This window comes from Pristiophorus japonicus, chromosome 13, assembly GCF_044704955.1.
Source record: "Pristiophorus japonicus isolate sPriJap1 chromosome 13, sPriJap1.hap1, whole genome shotgun sequence".
Taxonomy (NCBI): Eukaryota; Metazoa; Chordata; class Chondrichthyes; family Pristiophoridae; genus Pristiophorus; species Pristiophorus japonicus.
In genome coordinates, this window is record NC_091989.1 from 155261510 (window position 1) to 155281985 (window position 20476).

Consider the following 20476-nt stretch of genomic DNA (forward strand, 5'->3'; position numbering starts at 1 on the left):
CATTTTATTTTTCACTTAATTTACATTTATGTCCTCTGGTTCCACTTTCTTGTCTTACTTTGAAGTAATATTCTGAATGTACCTTATTATATGTATTTAATGTACATCGATGATGAGAGAGGGAATACTGACCACTGAAAGGTGGATGCACAGGAGTAACCTTGGGAGGTGGAGGGAAATGATCATCGCATAGTATTAAATAAGAATTTCCATGCTAAAAAATGATAATTCATTATAGTAAATTATCATTTAATGGGTGAAGAAATTACATTAAAACCAGCCAACCTGACTCCAGCCATGAATGGTGCATTTTATGCTGGATGGATGGTGCATTTTACAAATCTCTATAGTTCAAATTCATGATATATTTTAATTTTATGCTTTAAAATCGGAGCGTGTTTTGTTAATAAATACACTATCATTTTGCGCTCTACGGATAAACATCTTTAAAATTCAGACTTTTGCCCACAGTTGGTCATTATTAAATCATTTACTGCCAAAAGTTTGGATTGGATTTGGCAAATATGTGCAACATATTTCAAAAATATACTCCCTTCAGGAATAAGAACACAATTTGATCCGGTGCTGTGCTGTATTTACACGGGTTGGCACTTTTATTCTTACAAGAAATATAAGTTAAATAACATTTTGCAACTTACTCATGCTTGCTGCAATTAAGTATTTTCATTCTAAACTCAATGGAGCTATGTCCTAGATTTACAGGAGGTTAGAGAAATTGCCATGGGATATCTGAAGTAAGCTTGTTTCTGTCCACGGGCAGTAATACACACAAATAAGCACTGGACAATCTGCATGCTACAGAACCAAGGCAGTCAAGAATTTGTCAAAATTCCTCACTGTTTTACTTCACTGCTTACCTCGCTTCACATTAAAACTGGATGTATGATTTGTAAATTGTGAGTGTCCGTGCAGAAGATACAGAAACTGTGAGAGGCTATAGTATGGTTCTGTTTCCTCGTACATGAATTTTGTGCGCTTGAGGAAGGTTACACAATTCCAGGAAATTCACAGCAGAACCTGATCCTGTTCTCATTTGGTATTCACAGATGCTTCGAGATTGAGAGGGGGCCGGAGCAGGGAGCCTTTCCTTTTACTCAAGGGCACTGAAACCAATTGTAGCACAGTGACTGCTGCCCTGCCTGATATCAGCTAACTCAGTACAAACCAGGGATCAGACCTGGAGGTACGCACCTGAGCTTCTCACTGAGCCACTGGAGGAGCTTTATAAAATATTCTAATATGTTGGTATAAATTATTGTACAGTGGATATATTTGGTAGATCAGATGCCATGGGAAATTATCTCGCTAAAAGTATTAAATCTTTTGCCATTTGTTCGCAGCCAACACATTGCACCCTGGAGCAGTTTGACACAAATCCTTCAATGAACCCGATATTGACTGAGTCATTACTGCGTGGGAGGGAACAAAGGGGCATTTCCACAGGCTGGAATGGAGATGTTAGTGCTACCCGGGACTGTTCATGTGCATATCTTAGTGTGGGTTCGAGCTCCACTGTTAGTACAAAGCATTTGCCCACTGGCTGCAGTGGTGCATGGCAGAGGGTGGTCTGAAAGGGAGAAGAAATTTGCATTTGAAAAAAATATGTTATATGCTCAACTCAAGTCTTTGAAGAGCTGTGTACAACAAGATCACTTGCTGCAATTAAACTGCATTTTACTTCAATACCACTGAATTAACAGATTCTGGACAGAGCTGATTATCAACAAATACCTTTTCTGTCTCACGGCTACACTTGATGATAAATATGTTGGCATAGATGTCTTCAACGCACATCCAGCTTGAGAGGGAAAGTGTGGTGTCTGTGCAAACCCAGTCCATCACAGCACGAAGCTCCACCAGAAATGGTACAAGGCGGAAACTAAAAAATAAAGCATGTCTAAAAATGGGGGTATCTTGAAAGATGACAATATCGACTGAACAAACACAAGATCATGTAGTAACATTACAAATACTTGTTAAAATATCACTATGACATAAGGACTCAGTTCACCTTAACCTGTGATGGTTCTTATAAACACACACGAGCTGTCCTGTAACGATTGAAGAGCTAGGAGTATATCAAAGGCAAAATAAAAAAAACATTTACAGGTTACAAAACTAGTTTTTCCTACTTACCCTTGAAAGAGAAAAAGGTTCAGGTGATTGTATTTCTTTGTGAGAAAATTACCAAGGATGCGAGTTGGGTAGCCACAGCGGATCTGGTACGCAGATAAAGCAAAGTAGATGCATTTCACAAAATACCAGAGCTGTGCCACTGTATTCTGATTAAACATTCTGTTTGAGAAACACAGATACATGCAATAAACATGAAAGCTGGTGCCCGATTACTGCACTGCACAAGTAACTGAGCCAATCGTTAAGCTTCAGATGAATTACGTTCTGATACTACATCTTTTTCTCCACAATGTGTCAGCAACGCTATGTAGAACTTAACCACTTTAAGGAAACACTATCAATAATTTGGTGCCACTAAAGAACTTAACAATATAACCGTCATGCTCACTTATCCTTTCCTCTCCATCTCCCATGTTTTCAAATAACTGGCTCTTGTTTATAAATGCCGCTGTGAAAAATAGTAATAACTCTCTGGGCCCGAGTTTGGTCGACTCACCGCCGGCTGCCGCGAGTTTTCTCGGCGACCTTGATGTTTTTTTGGTGCTCTCCCCTCCGAGCGAGTTTCGTCAGGTCCTCACGCCGGCGGGGAGAAGACCACTGGCGTGTGCTGGCATGCAATGCCCACAAAAGTCCTTCCGCCCGCTGCGTCCCCAGTTTGGTCCGGGCGGTCCTCCGCTCCAGCAGCAGAAGAGACTGCCGCGTGGAGGCGGGTCTTACCTGAACGCTAAGTATGAAGACCTGCAAAAAAAAGATTAGTGCACTTCTTTTCTTTATTTCTTTTGCAGGGATTTAGGTGGATGGGGTCCCCTGAACGATTTCTGGTGGTGTTTTTTTTATTGTTTTGAAATATTTTTATTTAAGCCACTCCCCCCCATCCTTGGGCCTGACTCTATCCTCGGCAGTACTTTGCTGAGAATTGCATTTGCCACCAAGAATGGGACCTACCGCCCGCTGCCGCCCAGAATCGGCGTGCAAGGCCCATTTTTGCCGCCGGGAGGTCTTGCCAACAATTTTTCATGAAACTTCTGCCCAAAGTACCGTCAGGATCTCAGCAGTCCTTGGGATAGTCCTTGGGCGGAACTTAGTTTTCACCAAACTCGTGCCCTATATTACAAACACAGCAAATATGTTATAGCCCTTAAAGAAAAGCAATTTATCTTTTTTATCCAGCTTACAGTTTAGCCTGGTGTAGATCTGCAAACCTAAACATTTGATTATTTTGTTAGAAAATGACATTTCAGCCTAACAAGCCCATTGCTCCACAGCCCATATATGAATTCCCTTATTATAGCTCATGCCCAAACCACTTAATATCTCAAGCGAGCTATATCCCCTCTCAATCATCTTATTCTTTCATAAAAACAATTCTATTCACTTACATATGTGTATATATAAATATATAAAAAAGAATTAATGCTGCAAGTGGGGCTAAATCCCAAGTCCTCTTCAGAACACAGCTTGAACCAGCTATGTCGCCCTTAACTGCTTGGTTAGCATCTATCAAGGCTGAATAAAAAGTCAACTGGTTCCAAGTGTATTTCTGTCTCTCAAACTTGGTTGAATTTTTTGAGGGAATTACTAAGTTGGTGATGTCAGACGCTCAGTCGATATTGTGTATCTTGATTTTCAGAAAGCCTCCGACAAGGTACCACACAAAAGGCTACTAAATAAGTGTCATGTATTCAACTATCATTGTAACCCATGTATAAACTGACCTAAGTTGTACATCTTGAGAACATTGACCACAAGGGGGTGAACTTGTGGGAGACACTCCTAACCTGGACTTTCAGGTATAAAAGGGGAAGCTCCACCCACCTTCATCACTTGAGGCCTTGGTAATAAAGGTAACTGGTCACAGAGTGACCTTCTCTCAAGTATGGGCCTCGTGTGCATTTATACTGTATAGTAAGGACGTATCATTGGCGACGAGAAACTGGGATTTAAACCACGCGAGCATGGCCACTAGCAGCACAGAAGAGAGGTAACTATGTTGGTGATGATTGGGACGACTTTATTGAGAGACTACAGCAAAGTTTTGTCACTAAGGAATGGTTGGGACAGGATTCGGCCAACAAATGCAGGGCTCATCTCCTGACGGTTTGTGGATCCAGAACGTACTCCCAAATGAAGGACCTTCTAGCGCCAGAGAAGCCGGCGGACAAGACGTTCGAAGAGCTCAGTAATTTGATCAGGGAACACCTTAAACCGGCGAGCAGCATACACATGGCGACACACCGGTTTTACACGCACTTCGTGGCAGATCTCCGGCGACTGGCGAGCCTATATAAGTTGCCAGATGCATGCAGAGAGGAGATGCTGCGAGACTTTTTTTATTGAGGGCATCGGGTACGCTGGGGTTTTCAGGAAACTGACTGAGACCAAAGACTTGACCTTGGAAGTGGCGGCTCCGATAGCCCAGACATTTATCTCAGGGGAGGAAGAGACCAGAATGATGTATTACAAAAATCTTGGCTCAAATGCGGCAAATGACCAGGGAGTCAACATTGTTAATGCGGCACACAGTTCTCTAGGCAGACAAGGGCAATCGGACATGCCCCAGCATGTAGTTGAACCCAAAGGGGGAATTCAACAGAGACAATGACTAGCTGAACGGCGATTCATGCCGTCGCAAGGGACAATGCGGCCAGTAATAAGGCCATCAACACCTGTCAATGGTGCGCTTAAGGACAGTTACAGAGACAGTCAGAGACGATCGACTGGAAATGGATCTTTTGTTTCCAACAACGGCTCATGCTGGAGGTGAGGAGGCAAACACCCAGCCAGAGCTTGCAGGTATCAGCAATATACCTGCAGAAACTGCAACGTCAGTAGTCACTTGGCGCGTATGTGCAGGAAGCCTGCAGCCAGGTTGATGTACGAGGAGGACGGGCACGATGTAAGCCCTACGAGGCCAAATGAATACTGGGGGAAATCGCTGGAAGCTGAAGTTCCGCGAGTTCATGTGGAACACATACACAGTTCATATACCAGGACGCCACCGATAATGATGAAAGTGCTCCTCAATGGCATCCCAGTTTTAATGGAGCTAGACACAGGGGCCAGCCAGTCCCTGATGAGTATCAAACAGTTCGAAAGGTTGTGGGTGTCCAAGGCCAGGAGGCCAAAATTAGTGCCGATTGACGCACAGCTACGGACATATACAAAGGAGATCATTCCGGTGCTGGGCAGCGCCACGGTTGTCATGGCCCACAAAGATTCGGAGAATAGGTTGCCACTCTGGACTGTCTCGGGGGACGGTCCCGCACTACTGGGGAGGAGTTGGCTTGCTGTCATGAACTGGAAATGGGGCGATGTCAATGCAATTTCTTCTGTGGAGCGAGTATCATGCTCACAGGTCCTGGACAAATTTGACTAATTATTTCAACCCGACATTGGCACTTTCATGGGGGCCAAGGTAGTGATTCACATAAACCCGGGCGCCAGGCCAGTACACCACAAGGCCAGAGTGGTGCCGTACGTGATGCGGGAAAAGATAGAATGTGAATTGGACCGCCTGCTGATAGAAGGCATCATCTCGCCAGTCGAATTCAGTGACTGGGCGAGCCCGATTTTGCCAGTGCTCAAGGCGGATGGGTTGGTTACGATATGTGGTGATTACAAGGCCACCATCAATCGGGTGTCACTCCAAGACCAGTACCCGCTACCGAGAGTGGAGGACCTCTTTGCGACGCTATCCGGTGGCAAACTTTTTTCAAAATTGGACCTGACCTCAGCTTACATGACCCAGGAGCTGGCGAGTGAGTCGAAGAAGCTGACCACCATCACGACACACAAGGGGTTGTTTGAGTATAACAGATGTCCGTTCGGGATTCGTTCGGCCGCCGCGATCTTTCAGTGAAATATGAAATGCCTCCTCAAGTCGATTCCAAGGACGGTGGTGTAGGGTATGTAGGCACCTTTAGTAATGACTCCACGAGGCAGAGTATGATACTTAAACTGTGCAGACCTGTAGTCCTTTATTTGCAGCTCCTGAGTGACGACAACAAGCTGTGAGTTCCCTTTTATACTGGGTTACCTGCCGTGTGCAGGCAACCCCTAGGTCTCCAGCAGCAGCACCCTCTGGTGTACCGGTAAGGAGTGTGCAGTATAAGGGTACATTCAATGTGGCATAACAGTGTTACAGACATCACACAGTAAACAGGCATGCATACACAACAGGTGGTTTTTCAAGATGACATGCTCCTCACGGGTCGTGATACTGAAGAACACCTCCACAACCTGGAGGTGGTGCTATGCAGACTGGACCGGTAGGGCTGCGACTGAAAAAGACGAAGTGCGTCTTCTTAGCTCCAGAGCTGGAATTCCTGGGGAAGAGGGTAGCAGCAGATGGGATCAGGGCCACTGCGTCCAAAACGGAAGCGATCCAGAGAGCACCCAGACCCCGTAACACGACGGAGCTACGTTCGTTCCTGGGGCTCCTGAACTATTTTGGTAACTTTCTTCCCAAATTGAGCACGCTGTTAGAGCCACTACACGTGCTCCTACGTAAAGGTCGCGATTGGGTCTGGGGGGACAGCCAGGAAAGGGCTTTTGATGGAGCACAACAAGTTGCTTGCTTTAACAAACTGTTAACGTTATATGACCCGTGTAAGAAACTTGTTCTAACGTGCGATGCGTCGTCCTATGGGGTCGGGTGTGTGTTGCAGCATGTGAACACCAATGGTCAGTTACAGCCGTTAGCTTATGCCTCCAGAACTCTGTCCCAGGCAGAAAGGGGCTACGGGATGGTCGAAAAGGAAGCACTAGCATGTGTATATGCAGTAAAAAAAATGCACCAGTATCTGTTTGACAGGAAATTTGAGCTGGAGACAGATCACAAACCCCTAACATCCCTTTTGGCCGACAACAAGGCCATAAATGCGAATGCATCGGCCCACATACAGAGGTGGGCACTTACGTTAGCCGCCAATGACTACACAATTTGGCACAGACCGGGCACTGAAAACTGCGCCGAAACTCAGCAGGCTCCCACTAGCCATCACTGAGGGGGCAACTGAGCATGATGCTGAGATGGTCATGGCTGTTGAAGCTTTCGAAAGCGCAGGCTCATCTGTGATAGCCTGTTAGATTAAAGTCTGGAACAAATAAAGACCCCCTTTAGTTAAGAAATGTGTCCTGAATGGGGACTGGGCAGCCACGTACGGGGCATGCCCTGAGGAATTTAAACCGTTTCATAGGTGCAAGAATGAATTCTCGATTCAGGCCAATTGCCTACTGTGGAGAAACCGAATCGTCATGCCCCAGAGGGGCAGAGGGCTGTTTATCAGAGAACTTCACAATGAGCACCAGGGCATTGTCATGATGAAGGCAATTGCCAGGTCACACATTTGGTGGCCAGGGATAGATGCAGATCTGGAACTTTGTGTTCGCAGGTGCAACACGAGTGCTCAGCTGTGCAACGCACCCAGGGAAGCCCCCGCTTAGCCCCTGGTCCTGGCCCGCCAAGCTATGGTCACACATCCATGTGGACTACGCAGGTCCTTTCATGGGAAAAATGTTTTTGGTTGTAGTAGACGCCTACTCCAAATGGATTGAGTGTGCCATTTTAAATTCAAGCACATCCTCTGCCACGGTAGAAAGTCTATGGGCAATGTTCGCTGCCCATGGTCTACTGGATGTCTTGGTCAGCGACAATGGCCCGTGCTTCACAGGCATTGAATTCCAGGACTTCATGGCAAGCAATGGAATCAACCATGTCAGAACGGCACCGTTCAAGCCGGCCTCAAACGGCCAGGCGGAAGGAGCAGTGCAGATAATCAAACAGGGGATGCTCAGAATCCAAGGGGGTTCCCTACAAAGCTGCTTATCACGCCTCCTGTTGGCCAATAGTTCCGGACCACACTCGCTCACAGGGGTTCCACCCGCAGAGCTGCTAATGAAAAGGACGCTCAAAACCAGGTTATCCCTTATACACCCTACTATTAAAGAAATTGTTGAGAGCAGGCGTCAGTCACAATGTGACTACCATGACAGGAATGCGAGGGCGCGATATATTGATGTCAATGACCCTGTTTTTGTCCTTAATTACGCTGCAGGGCCCAAATGGCTTGCAGGCACTATGATTGCCAAAGAGGGGAATAGGGTTTTAGTAGCTAAACTTAACAATGGACAAATCTGCCGCAAACACGTGGATCAAATTAAAAGAAGGTTCAGCAGCCCCATAGAAGAAACAGAGGAAGAACACGACGTAGAATTTACTCCACCACAGGTGACCGAACACCAAAACCAAGTGGAGGAGAGCCCAGTCACTGTGGGCAGTCCGGACAGGCCTGAGGCACCGCAAACAGCAGACACTCAGGCCAGCGCCCAACAACCGGAGCCCCAACTCAGGCGCTCTACAAGGGAGCGTAAACATAAGAACATAAGAATTAGGAACAGGAGTCGGCCATCGAGCCCCTCGAGCCTGCTCCGCCATTCAACAAGATCATGGCTGATCTGGCCGTGGACTCGGCTCCACTTACCCGCCCGCTCCCCATAACCCTTAATGGTTAAAAATCTATCTATCTGTGATTTGAATACATTCAATGAGCTAGCCTCAACTGCTTCCTTAGGCAGAGAATTGCACAGATTCACAACCCTCTGGGAGAAGAAATTCCTTCTCAACTTGGTTTTAAATTGACTCCCCCGTATTTTCAGGCTGTGCCCTCCTAGTTCTAGTCTCCCCGACCAGTGGAAACAACCTCTCTGCCTCTATCTTGTCTATCCCTTTCATTATTTTGAATGTTTCTATAAGATCATCCTTCATCCTTCATCCTTCTGAACTCCAACGAGTAAAGACCCAGTCTACTCAATCTATCATCATAAGGTAACCCCCTCATCTCCGGAATCAGCCTAGTGAATTGTCTCTGTACCCGCTCCAAAGCTAGTATATCCTTCCTTAAGTAAGGTGACCAAAACTGCACGCAGTACTCCAGGTGCGGCCTCACCAATACCCTGTACAGTTGCAGCAGAACCTCCCTGCTTTTGTACTCCATCCCTCTCGCAATGAAGGCCAACATTCCATTCACCTTCCTGATTACCTGCTGCATCTGCAAACTAACCTTTTGGGATTCATGTACAAGGACCCCCAGGTCCCTCTGCACCGCAGCATGTTGTAATTTCTCCCCATTCAAATAATATTCCCTTTTACTGTTTTTTTCCCCCAAGGTGGATGACCTCACATTTTCCGACATTGTATTCCATCTGCCAAACCTTAGCCCATTCGCCTAACCTATCTAAATCTCTTTGCAGCCTTTGTGTCCTCTACACAACCCGCTTTCCCACTAATCTTTGTGTCATCTGCAAATTTTGTTACACTACACTCTGTCCCTCTTCCAGGTCATCTATGTATATTGTAAACAGTTGTGGTCCCAGCACCGATCCCTGTGGCACACCACTAACCACCAATTTCCAACCCGAAAAGGACCCATTTATCCCGACTCTCTGCTTTCTGTTAGCCAGCCAATTCTCGATCCATGCTAATACATTTCTTTCCTCTGACTTGGCGTACTTTTATGTGGCACCTTATCGAATGCCTTTTGGAAATCTAAATACACCACATCCATCGGTACACCTCTATCCACCATGCTCGTTATATCCTCAAAGAATTTCAGTAAATTAGTTAAACATGATTTCCCCTTCATGAATCCATGCTGCGTCTGCTTGATTGCACTATTCCTATCTAGATGTCCCGCTATTTCTTCCTTCATGATAACTTCAAGCATTTTCCCCACTACAGATGTTAAACTAACCGGCCAATAGTTACCTGCCTTTTGTCTGCCCCCTTTTTTTTTAAACAGAGGCGTTATATTAGCTGCTTTCCAATCCGCTGGTACCTCCCCAGAGTCCAGAGAATTTTGGTAGATTATAACGAATGCATCTGCTATAATACCCTGGGATGAATTTTTCATCAGGACCAGGGGACTTGTCCACCTTGAGTCCCATTAGCCTGTCCAGCACTACTCCCCTAGTGATAGTGATTATCTCAAGGTCCTCCCTTCCCACATTCCCATGACTAGCAATTTTTGGCATGGTTTTTGTGTCTTCCACTGTGAAGACCGAAGCAAAATAATTGTTTAAGGTCTCAGCCATTTCCACATTTCCCATTATTAAATCCCCCTTCTCATCTTCTAAGGGACCAACATTTACTTTAGTCACTCTTTTCCGTTTTATATATCGGTAAAAGCTTTTACTATCTGTTTTTATGTTTTGCGCAAGTTTATTTTCGTAATCTATCTTTCCTTTCTTTATTGCTTTCTTAATCATTCTTTGCTGCCGTTTAAAATTTTCCCAATCTTCTAGTTTCCCCATTAACCTTGGCCACCTTATACGCATTGGTTTTTAATTTGATACTCTCCTATATTTCCTTGGTTATCCACGGCTGGTTATCCCTTCTCTTACTGCCCTTCTTTTTCACTGGAATATATTTTTGTTGAGCATTATGAAAGAGCTCCTTAAAAGTCCTCCACTATTCCTCAATTGTGCCACCGTTTAGTCTGTGTTCCCAGTCTACTTTAGCCAACTCTGCCCTCATCCCACTGTAGTCCCCTTTGTTTAAGCATATTACGCTCGTTTGAGACACTACTTCCTCACCCTCAATCTGTATTACAAATTCAACCATACTGTGATCATTCATTCCGAGAGGATCTTTTACTTGAAGATCGTTTATTATTCGTGTCTCATTACACAGGACCAGATCTAAAATAGCTTGCTCCCTTGTAGGTTCTGTAACATACTGTTCTAAGAAACAATCCCGTATGCATTCTATGAATTCCTCCTCAAAGCTACCCCGTGCGATTTGATTTGACCAATCGATATGTAGGTTAAAAACCACCAGAGAGACGTAACCTGTGATCCCAATAAGACTTTGGGGGGGGGAGGTGATGTCATGTATTCAACTATCACTGTAACCCATGTATAAGCTGACCTAAGTTGTACACCTGGAGAACATTGACCACAACGGGGTGAACTTGTGGGAGACACTCCTAACCTGGACTTCCAGGTATAAAAGGGGAAGCTCCACCCACCTTCATCACTTGAGGTCTTGGTAATAAAGGTAACTGGTCACAGAGTGACCTTCTCTCAAGTATGGGTCTCGTGTGCATTTATACTGTATAGTAAGGACATATCAATAAGGTTAAATTGTTAGGCTGATTTTGAATTGCATTCTTGTATACAGAAATGAGTTACTAATGATAGTGGTTGTGGATGGGGACTGATCAATCATGGAATCCTATTAGGTAGCTGTGTTGGAGCTGCTCACCATCTTTAACAAAGATCTGGATGAAGTCAGAGGAGGAGGAACTCTCCACAAGTTCACACGTGACAAAGATATATGTGGGTGTGAGGACCTTAGATGAGAAAAATAGATTGCAGGTAGTTCTAGATCTGATGGAGGAATGGGGCCATTTATGGCAGATGTCTTTTAATATACATAAATGTAATGTAATGCACCTGAAGAGGGGTAACTACAAGCATGTGTGCACCATGTGGGGTTTCATGTTTAAGGCTGTTGAGCAGGAGAAGGGCCTGGGTGTTATAGTGCACAAGACATTGAAAGTCCATGAATAGTGCTGCCAGGCTATTAGTTAGGATGGCTAAATAAAAAACAAACAAAACGATACTGTCCTTGTACAAGGCCTTAGTCTGAAATATCTAGAATACAGTGTCCTGCTTTAGTCCTCTTACATTTTGGGTGATCTAGAGGCCTTGGAAAAGGTTCAGAAGAGTGCCACTAGGTTGGCACCTAGTTTAAGGGCTCTCTGTTTTGCCAAGATAGGCTTAAAGACCTGCGTTTTTTTTAACTCTACAAAAGTGTGGACTTCAAGGAGATTTGATTGAAGTTATTCAAACAATGACAGGCTTAGATTTGTTCTGAGTAGACAGGCTAGCTAGATAGATTTAGGAGGACATGGGGACATAGGTTTAAGTTACATAAGTATGGAACTAGTTTAGGTCCTATCTTCTTTTGCAGAGAGTTGTCATGCTCTGGAACAAGTTCCTAAGACTGGCCAAGGTATCAACATATGGAAGGTAGATGGGTCATTGGGAAATGCGTCTTCCAATCTGGGCTTCGAGAGGAATTTCCCATAGTTTTTCCCTAAATTAACCCAAGCTTTTGTTTTGCCTCTCCTAGGAATTTGCATGGCTGTGTGTAGGGATGGGGTAATGGTGTGCAGAAGTTACACTATGTCAGTATAGACAGGCCCCCCGCCCGCCCCCCCCGCCCCTGCGCCCCCCCCCGCCCCCCGCCCCTCCCCTTCCTTTCAATCTCTACTAAATATCCTAGTTGCTTACCGTTCGGTTACTGCAGGTAATATGAAGAACATCCAGAAATGTATTCCAAAGACAAGGATTATCTGGAAAATGAGCTTTCCCAGTACAGTTTTGCGCAGATACAATGCACGGTCTATCACCATAGTGGAGAACTGAATCAGCACCATCACCAGGAAAGCCTCAGGAACCTGATCATCAGACAGTGTCGATGCAATATCAGCAGCTGTTGAATGTTTCTGTTTAAGAAAAGTAGAGGCTTCAGTGTATATAACAACCGGCATGTTAAAGATACTGCCCACTCAGTACTTTACCAAACCTAGAACTACGGCAGACAGTTCAAACAACAATGGCCCATCAATGAATTCTAGGAATTGGCATAATTCCTAGCCTCTCTTTTTGAAGAACACATGTTGATGAGTGGAAAAAAAGACACCTTTAAAAATCTTTGCCATAAATAACCCTAGTTTCCAGTATCTTTCAGCTGGAAGCTGCCAGTAGGAAATGAAAGCAAGGAAACATTTTGAAAGTGTGTCTTAAATGAAAACTAACTGATCTGTAAATTAAAAGAGATACATTATAGAAGTTGCAAAAATTAATAAACTTCAAACAGTTATTTTCTTGTTAATGTCGAGATTATAATCAAACAAACTTTCTTTTGCCTTATGAACACTATTGTAGCTTCATTGGGCTCAAGTTTCCACATGATTTGCGCCTAATTTTTAGGAGCAACTGGTGGAGAACAGACTATCTTAGAAATCGCAATTCTCCACATTTTTTTTTCTGTAGTTCCAGTCAGGTAGAACAGTTCTACTTTGGAACAGAATTTTTTCTTTAAAAGGGGGCGTGTCCGGCCACTGACGCCTGATTTGAAAGTTTCCACAGTGAAAACGTACTCCAAACTAAAGTAGAATGGAGCAAGTGAAGATTTTTGTAGAACTGAAAAAACCTGTTCTATACATTAAAAAAAATCAGTCGCAGGTTATAAATAGGCATCCAGAACGAGGTGGGGGGGGAAGGGAAGTCATTAAATTCTATAATAAATCCTTATTTATACTTATACAAATATTATACAAATAAATCCAACCTGAATAAACATTTATAAAGAAAGAAAAGATTAAATAAACCATCTTCCTACCTGTGTGAAAGTGCTTCAGGCAGGCCTTTCGGGACCGAAGGCTGAACGGGCCGGCCCGAGACTTCGGGCAGGGCCCGTCCCCAGCACCAGATTTACAGGTAGGTGGCGTTGGGTCGGGTCGGGAGAGAGAGAGGGGGAGGCGAGGGAGAGAGGGAGAGAGAGAGAGAGAGAGAGAGGGGGGGGAGGGAAGAGAGAGAGAGGGGGGGGTGGGAGAGAGAGAGAGGGGGGGGGAGAGAGAGAGGGAGAGAGAGAGAGAGGGAGAGGGAGGTCAGGTCGGATCCAGTCTGGGAGCGGGAGTCGGGTCGGGTCCAGTGGGGGGGGGGGGGGGGTCGGGTCGGGGGTCGGGTCCAGTCGGGGGGGGCGGGGAGCAGGAACAGGAGCGCGGGTCGGGTCGGGTCGGGTCCAGTCGGGGACAGGAGCGCGGGTCGGGTCGGGTCCAGTCCCGGCGGGGGGGAGAAGAGCGGGTGTCGGGTCTGGTCCGGAGGCAGGGGGGGGGCGGGGAGCGGGTGTCGGGTCTGGTCCGGGAGGGGGGGAGCAGGAGCTGGCCGTGGGAGGAGCCTTATTCACGCAGCCCCAGTGAGGCCATTCAGCCAGGGCTAGGGGCTGCGTGCTTCGGGCCCCTCCCACACAGTTCGGCGCCTGGAGCTACTGCACTTACGTGCCCAATGTAGCGCGCATGTGCAGAGGTCCCGGCATTGTTTTCAGCGCAGGGACCTGGCTCCGCCCCCTACAGTTCCTGCTGCGCTGCGCCGAGGGCCAGAGGACCTGCAGGGAGGTGGAGAACACGGAGGATTTTTTTAGGCGCACTTTGTGGCGCGAAAAACGAGACTGCGCCGTTCTAGGCGCGTGTGGAAACTTGGGCCCATTCTGTGGTTGTGTGAATTTGATTAGTGACTGGCTGAGCCATATGGATCAGGCAGCTCCCAGGTTCAACACCCAGCTTGTGCTGGGTCAGCTGGGATTCAGGAGAGATCCATGGATTAGGGAAAACAAAACAAGAAAGGGAGGGGGGGAAAAAAATTGGCCAGGGCTCCTGATCACTGTGGAAGTACAGGCCATAAGGTCACTGGTCTGGGCAGACAAAGCAGAGCCAATTTCCCCCAACACAAAGACCGAGTATGAACTGTCAATTTCAGCAGTAAAGAAGCTAATTATCTTAGACTTACTGACCTAATCACCTCAGGCCTACTGGCACCAACTCGACAGCAGGGAAGACCATGATCACCTCAGATTTAATGGCACCAATACGACTAGTTAGGCATGAAGAGCAGGGTATAAAGATAGACAGGTTCAGACAGTCCATAGCGAGGACCTAGGAGTAACACGTGGCAGAAGTAGGCACCAGGGAAGAGACCTTTGACGGAACAGTGTTAGGACGGACTGATCATCCGGGGACCTATTGGGTAACTATAAAGTATCAGTGGTGAGTCTTGTACTTCTTCTGTATTAAACGAACATTAATGGTATCGCCATTGTCAAGTGTGTCATTTGGTTTTTAACTCAAGAACCGTCGCAGGCAACTACTAGTCACACGCCTAGCGAAATTGCCGTTCGAGCAACAATGATGACCCAGATTGTCCGATTCGGAGTTAAAACTATAGGAAAGACATAGGAGAAATGGCAGGAAAAGGTGGAACCTCCCAGTCGTAGTAAAAGCAGTTTAACCTGTTCAGGGGATGGCTTGAAACAATGAGCTCACCCGGATTTCCCGGAGGAGACTCATTCTTCGACAAAACTAAAAAGGAAAAGAAAAGGAGGGAGTCTAAATGGGTCTTACTGGCAGCATGCTATGCAGAATTCCTTAAGCAGAGAGACCTCAACAAAACGTCACAAAACCAATGTGAGCACGAAAAATCAGGACGTCAGACAGACGTAGAAAAATTGACAGACGAAGTTAAGGAATTGAGGCTCAAATTAGCAGAACAAGCCAATCAAAATTGAGACTCTCCAAAACGATAAAAAACTCCATACGTTGCATCTGGCCTCTAGTATGACTATGGCAGATAATAGCAAGCAAAATGAGGAGAAAATGAGGCAAAAGTGCACAGAGGCTCAAGACCAAGTAGCTAAGTCAGAAAATAAATGTCGCAAATTAGCAGTCGGCCTTAGATTCCTTCAAGCGGCTCACATAACCGATAGGAAAAACAGAGCAGACCATACTCAGTGCAAGAAAACTATCAAAGAATTAGAAACCCAATTGATCATGCAAAAGCGTGTTATGCATGCTTTTGGGGAATATGGTCCCCAAGTGCTCCGACAAAATAGGGAGAACCAGGGAGGGACATGTAAATGTGACCCCTGCAGCGGTGATTGTAGCTCAGGTACGGACCGCTGGGAGTATCGTCCACCCCCATAGGCACCTGGCCATGACTCACCCCCATACCCAGGACCCCCGAGGAGCGATCCTATCCCCATGCACCCCGTAACTACTACCCGTACTCCTGGAGCAGATGCCAATGCACCCTCCACATACGTCACCCCCTTCTCCATAACCCAGTTGAAGGATTTAGCTAAGGAAGTGACCCCGTTCGACGGGAAGAACTACCACTTATGGAGAGCAGCTGTAGACCAGACCACAGTAATGGGTGGTTTAGACGAAGTGGAGACGGTTAAATTTATGCCCCTATGTATGAATTTATTTTCGGAGCTCTCCTCTGAGAACAACAGCGAGGCACAGGCACCCTAACTGACACGTGGATAGCCGTGGAGGCAGCCACTGGAGTAGATAGGAAAAACCCAGTAGACAAAATGGCCCAATTTAAACAGGGAGACCAGGAACACCCTGTCGCCTATGCAGGAAGATTGGGGCAGGTTTAGATAGAACAACCTTGACAGACGCCCCAAGTTCACAGTGGCGGAAAACCTTATGTTCCCACACCAATGCTCATGGTAAAGCATTTTGAAGCCTCCGATGAGACCCACACAGAAGCATGGGTCATTAGTGCATGGAGAGAGTACCAGGAAAACCCCAAACCCAGTCCAAAAGGGACGAGTGCATGTATATCAGATAGCCCCCACATATGGTCATGGGTGGAGGAAAGCTGGACTAAAAACCTCTGATGTTTCAGTGTGAATGGTAAAGTTAAAAGCATGTGGATGGTTTTTAAACTTGTCTTTAAGTGTGTGTGTCTGTATAGTTTTTTTTCAACTGGCACTGGTTAGTTTGAAATTGGTTTGAATTAATTTGGAGTTATTGAGGTTAATTAACGTGTGAAAACCAAACTTTCATTCTGGCCATGGTGGAATTTTGGTTGGTTTAAATTGTGTGAAAAACCTCTAATTCCGGACATGAGGCAATCACATACATTTGGTATTTTAAAATAAAAATGTTCAGACCAATTCAACAATGTGGACCAGTGGAGAAAAGGGTGTGTACTGCTATTATGCATGAAAGAGAGAACGATTATAATGTGTAAGCTATTGGTATGCGTGGTACCACGCATTGGTATGCGTGTTTGTCGAACTGATAAAATGCGGGGAAAAAAAGGTAACACTCTGTACAAGCAGAAAGCAACACCTTGTCAAGAGTCAAATAATGCGGGTCAATCGCAAAAGTGTTATAACTGTGGGAATTTGGAACACTGGAGCAGGGATTGTAGGCTCCTGAAAGAAGGAAGCCAGGTTACGAGGGTGCTGAGGCAAAACAGAGCCACAGGAAGGCAGCCGACGACCCAGTACACATTTTAGTGGCCGCATTACAGCAGGTTATGGGTCACGGGAGGATCGAGAACCTGCCTCAGTAGTGAACACCAATTCACACACGACAAAATGAGTGACCAGAAAATCTTACTTAGTGGCTATACTGGCCATAGCCTAATGGCAACTTCACTAAGCCATTAGAGATTGGGACACTATTTCTTTCAACATTCATGCCTATCCACTCTACCTGTCATGGGAGAGACAGGACCCGATGTTCCAGTCCTGAACTCCAGTTGAGGGGGTAGAAGATGCCTGTGCGTGGATTTTTTTTTAACGTGTGGTGACCGTTGCACATCAGCCACCACACGGGCTCGACAGAGCTAGGCCTTTATCCAGTGGCAAGGATTGAACCAGGACAACTGGAGACTTGCTCTGCTGCACAGACCTAGTGCTCACACATATGGCAGTGTGGGCAGGCCTGTGATGAGATATTATAGGAATTGATTTTATGAGAATTTATAATTTAGCCTATGACCCGTCCAATAGATATTTATGGAAAATATCAGACTTAATGCAGCAATTCGAGGTATCCACCGGAACATATGGTGTTGCATGAAAACTTTCACTTTTAACCCTTTAGAGATGGCCCCCTCCCCCGAACTACTGTATCAATGGGCATCAGGGAATAGATAGGACCGCAGCCAAATTGAAGGAGCTATGCTGGTGGCCTAGAATACAACAAGAAGTGGAAGGGTATGTCAAAAACTGTCTGATATGTGCCCAGAACAATCCGACACAATACAAAACCCAGGTAGAATAAGGACATACTAGACATGGCAAGGGCCCTTGGACTCAACTTCAGATGGACTATGTAGGACCTTTACCCACCTGTCCCGGTGGTAAGAAATCCATCCTAGTAGTGGTGGACGTATACTCCAAATGGTTTGAAGCATTTCCATCTAACAATAACTCGGCCGCCATAACCGTAAAAATACTTATGGAATAAGTGTTCTCCAGATGGGGATTGCCAGAGGGCATGATTCTGACCAGGAAGTTCACGGGATAAGTTATGCAGCAAATTATGCAGCAGAAATTCCATATCGCCTACCACCAGGAATTAAGCGGAGTGGTAGAGCACATGAATCGGACATTAAAAACAATGTTACGAAAATTAGTACAGCAGAACCACACGTCCTGGAACAAGGTTCTCCCTTATGTATTAATGGCCATCCAAAACACAGTGGTAGCCTCTACAGGCTATTCACCCCACGAGCTAATGACCGGAAGAGTCATGAGGTGTCCAAGCTTTCATGGGATTAGATTTGAACGAAATCCAGAAAACTTCCCTGTCCTCAGAGAAATACATGTCAAACTTGATCAAGTATTTGGAAGCTGCTAGAATTGCTGCCGCAGTGAAACTGGGAAACAAAAATATGCCGCACCATTTAGTATAATGGAAAAGGCTAGCGCCTCAGTGTTCAAGGTCATGGATGGCCAAGGGAAGTCTAAGTGGCACCACCTTAACCAGCTAAAACCCTTTGGGAAAATGAACAGCCACATGTACCACGTCATGTTAGATTCAGAAGAGGCAGGGCTCGCTCCACCCGACTCAGCGGCTGGCCTGATCCCAGCCCAAGATGTAGTACCCGTCTTGCCGCCTATCCAAAATTTAGAGGCCGCAAGTAGTTCAGTGGAAGCCACCAAATAAGGAGGTAATGATTCAGAAGATGACCAGGTATGCGCCCCAGGGATACCTGATGAAGCCCGTGCCCCTAACGATGAGACAGCACCAAGTCCAACAGACGGTTTGTCACGGAGTTTCAAAGCTATGAGTCTCACACCTCGAGTCACCCCCCAGCCAGGAGAAGTAAGCGAGTTCGACGGTTCCCAGAGAGAGAAACGAACACAGTCACATGGACTAGAAATCATCCAATACCTTTGTTTGGCTCTGCCCCGGGTTCAAGGAAATTGAGAAGACCTACTCCATAAGGAGAGCAACTGATACTATGTTTTATTATCTTACAGGATGGAATCAGAACATTTTTGTGTTTTGTGTGTTTGTTTATTACTGTAATTTGATGACAATGTACAGTATGAGTTGATACCTGTGTACTTAAAATAAGTAATATTCAGTTGCCCAACTGGTGCCCGGACAATTTAAGGAAATTGTATCAGGACCTGACTTCACTACTGTTGAGACAAAAAATAAGACCGAATAAGACGGAAAGTAAGAGTTGGTGGAAAAGACGCTTTGCAAATGACATAGGTACAGCGTACGGGGCAGGAATGGCCACAGTCAATACCTTAGATATTACTAATCTGAACGCTAAGATAAAAGGGATTGACTGGACAAATAAAGCAGGTTTTAAATAGTTTAAATAATAATCAGAGACAGGTAACGGAGGCAGGAAAAAAAATGACGGTAAGCTGGAGAAAAGAATGGTCACCATATTGGAAAATCACGCTCAGACTATCAACCAATTAATCAATGTTGCCAAGAAAGCAGAGAACCAAACTCAGGTGCAAGTTATGGTAACTGGATGATTGAATAATTACAGGAAAACCTGCAGGAAACCAAAGAGGGTAGAATCCCACCTGGATCAATAATACCCAAATTCAGAGTCTGACCTCGAACAAGGAAGCCCATCCTCCAGATGGATTCCAGCTGCGAAAACATTGCACAGTGTGGTTTCAAGACCAGTACCGCCAAGAACTGTACTCTGACCATGCTGAATGTGAAGGTCCAAACATTCGTCAGGAGTGCCTATTTGGGAAATGGGACTTATTGTTTCACCACCACCAAAAGGATCTACCATTACAGAACACAAATTTGCCCGATACCCAAACCAAGCTTCTGCACTCACCCGTTGAGACCCATAAGAATTGGAAACGAAGAAATTATTAATATCGAAAGAGGACAAGTACAAAGTGGACCCCATATCGAAGCCGGAACCCTACTGTGATCAAATCATTATGGAGATATATATATATATATATATAATGATTGATCAAAGGGAGGAATGTGGAAGTACAGGCCATAAGGTCACTGGGCTGGGCAGACAAAGTGGAGCCAATTTCCCCCAACACAAAGACCGAGTATGCACTTTCAATTTCAGCAGGAAAGAAGCTAATTACCTTAGACTTACTGACCTAATCACCTTAGACCTACTGGCACCAACTCGACAGCAGGAAAGATCCTGATCACCTCAGACTTACTGGCACCAACTCGACTCGTTAGGCATGAAAAGCAGGGTATAAAGATAGGCAGAT

At 45.6% G+C, this 20476-nt stretch overlaps 1 protein-coding gene across 4 annotated transcripts in view; it reads right to left on the bottom strand.

Moving 5' to 3' along the window:
- piezo1 (piezo type mechanosensitive ion channel component 1 (Er blood group)) overlaps positions 1-20476 on the bottom strand; it is a 416932-nt gene that overhangs the window by 13745 nt on the left and 382711 nt on the right. For all 4 annotated transcript variants that reach the window (XM_070898185.1, XM_070898186.1, XM_070898184.1 and 1 more), the window contains 3 exons: positions 12454-12668; positions 2158-2316; positions 1753-1900 (listed from right to left, as the gene is read on the bottom strand). In XM_070898185.1, coding sequence (XP_070754286.1) covers positions 1753-1900; positions 2158-2316; positions 12454-12668 — 522 coding nt within the window. The remainder of the gene's footprint in view (positions 1-1752; positions 1901-2157; positions 2317-12453; positions 12669-20476) is intronic.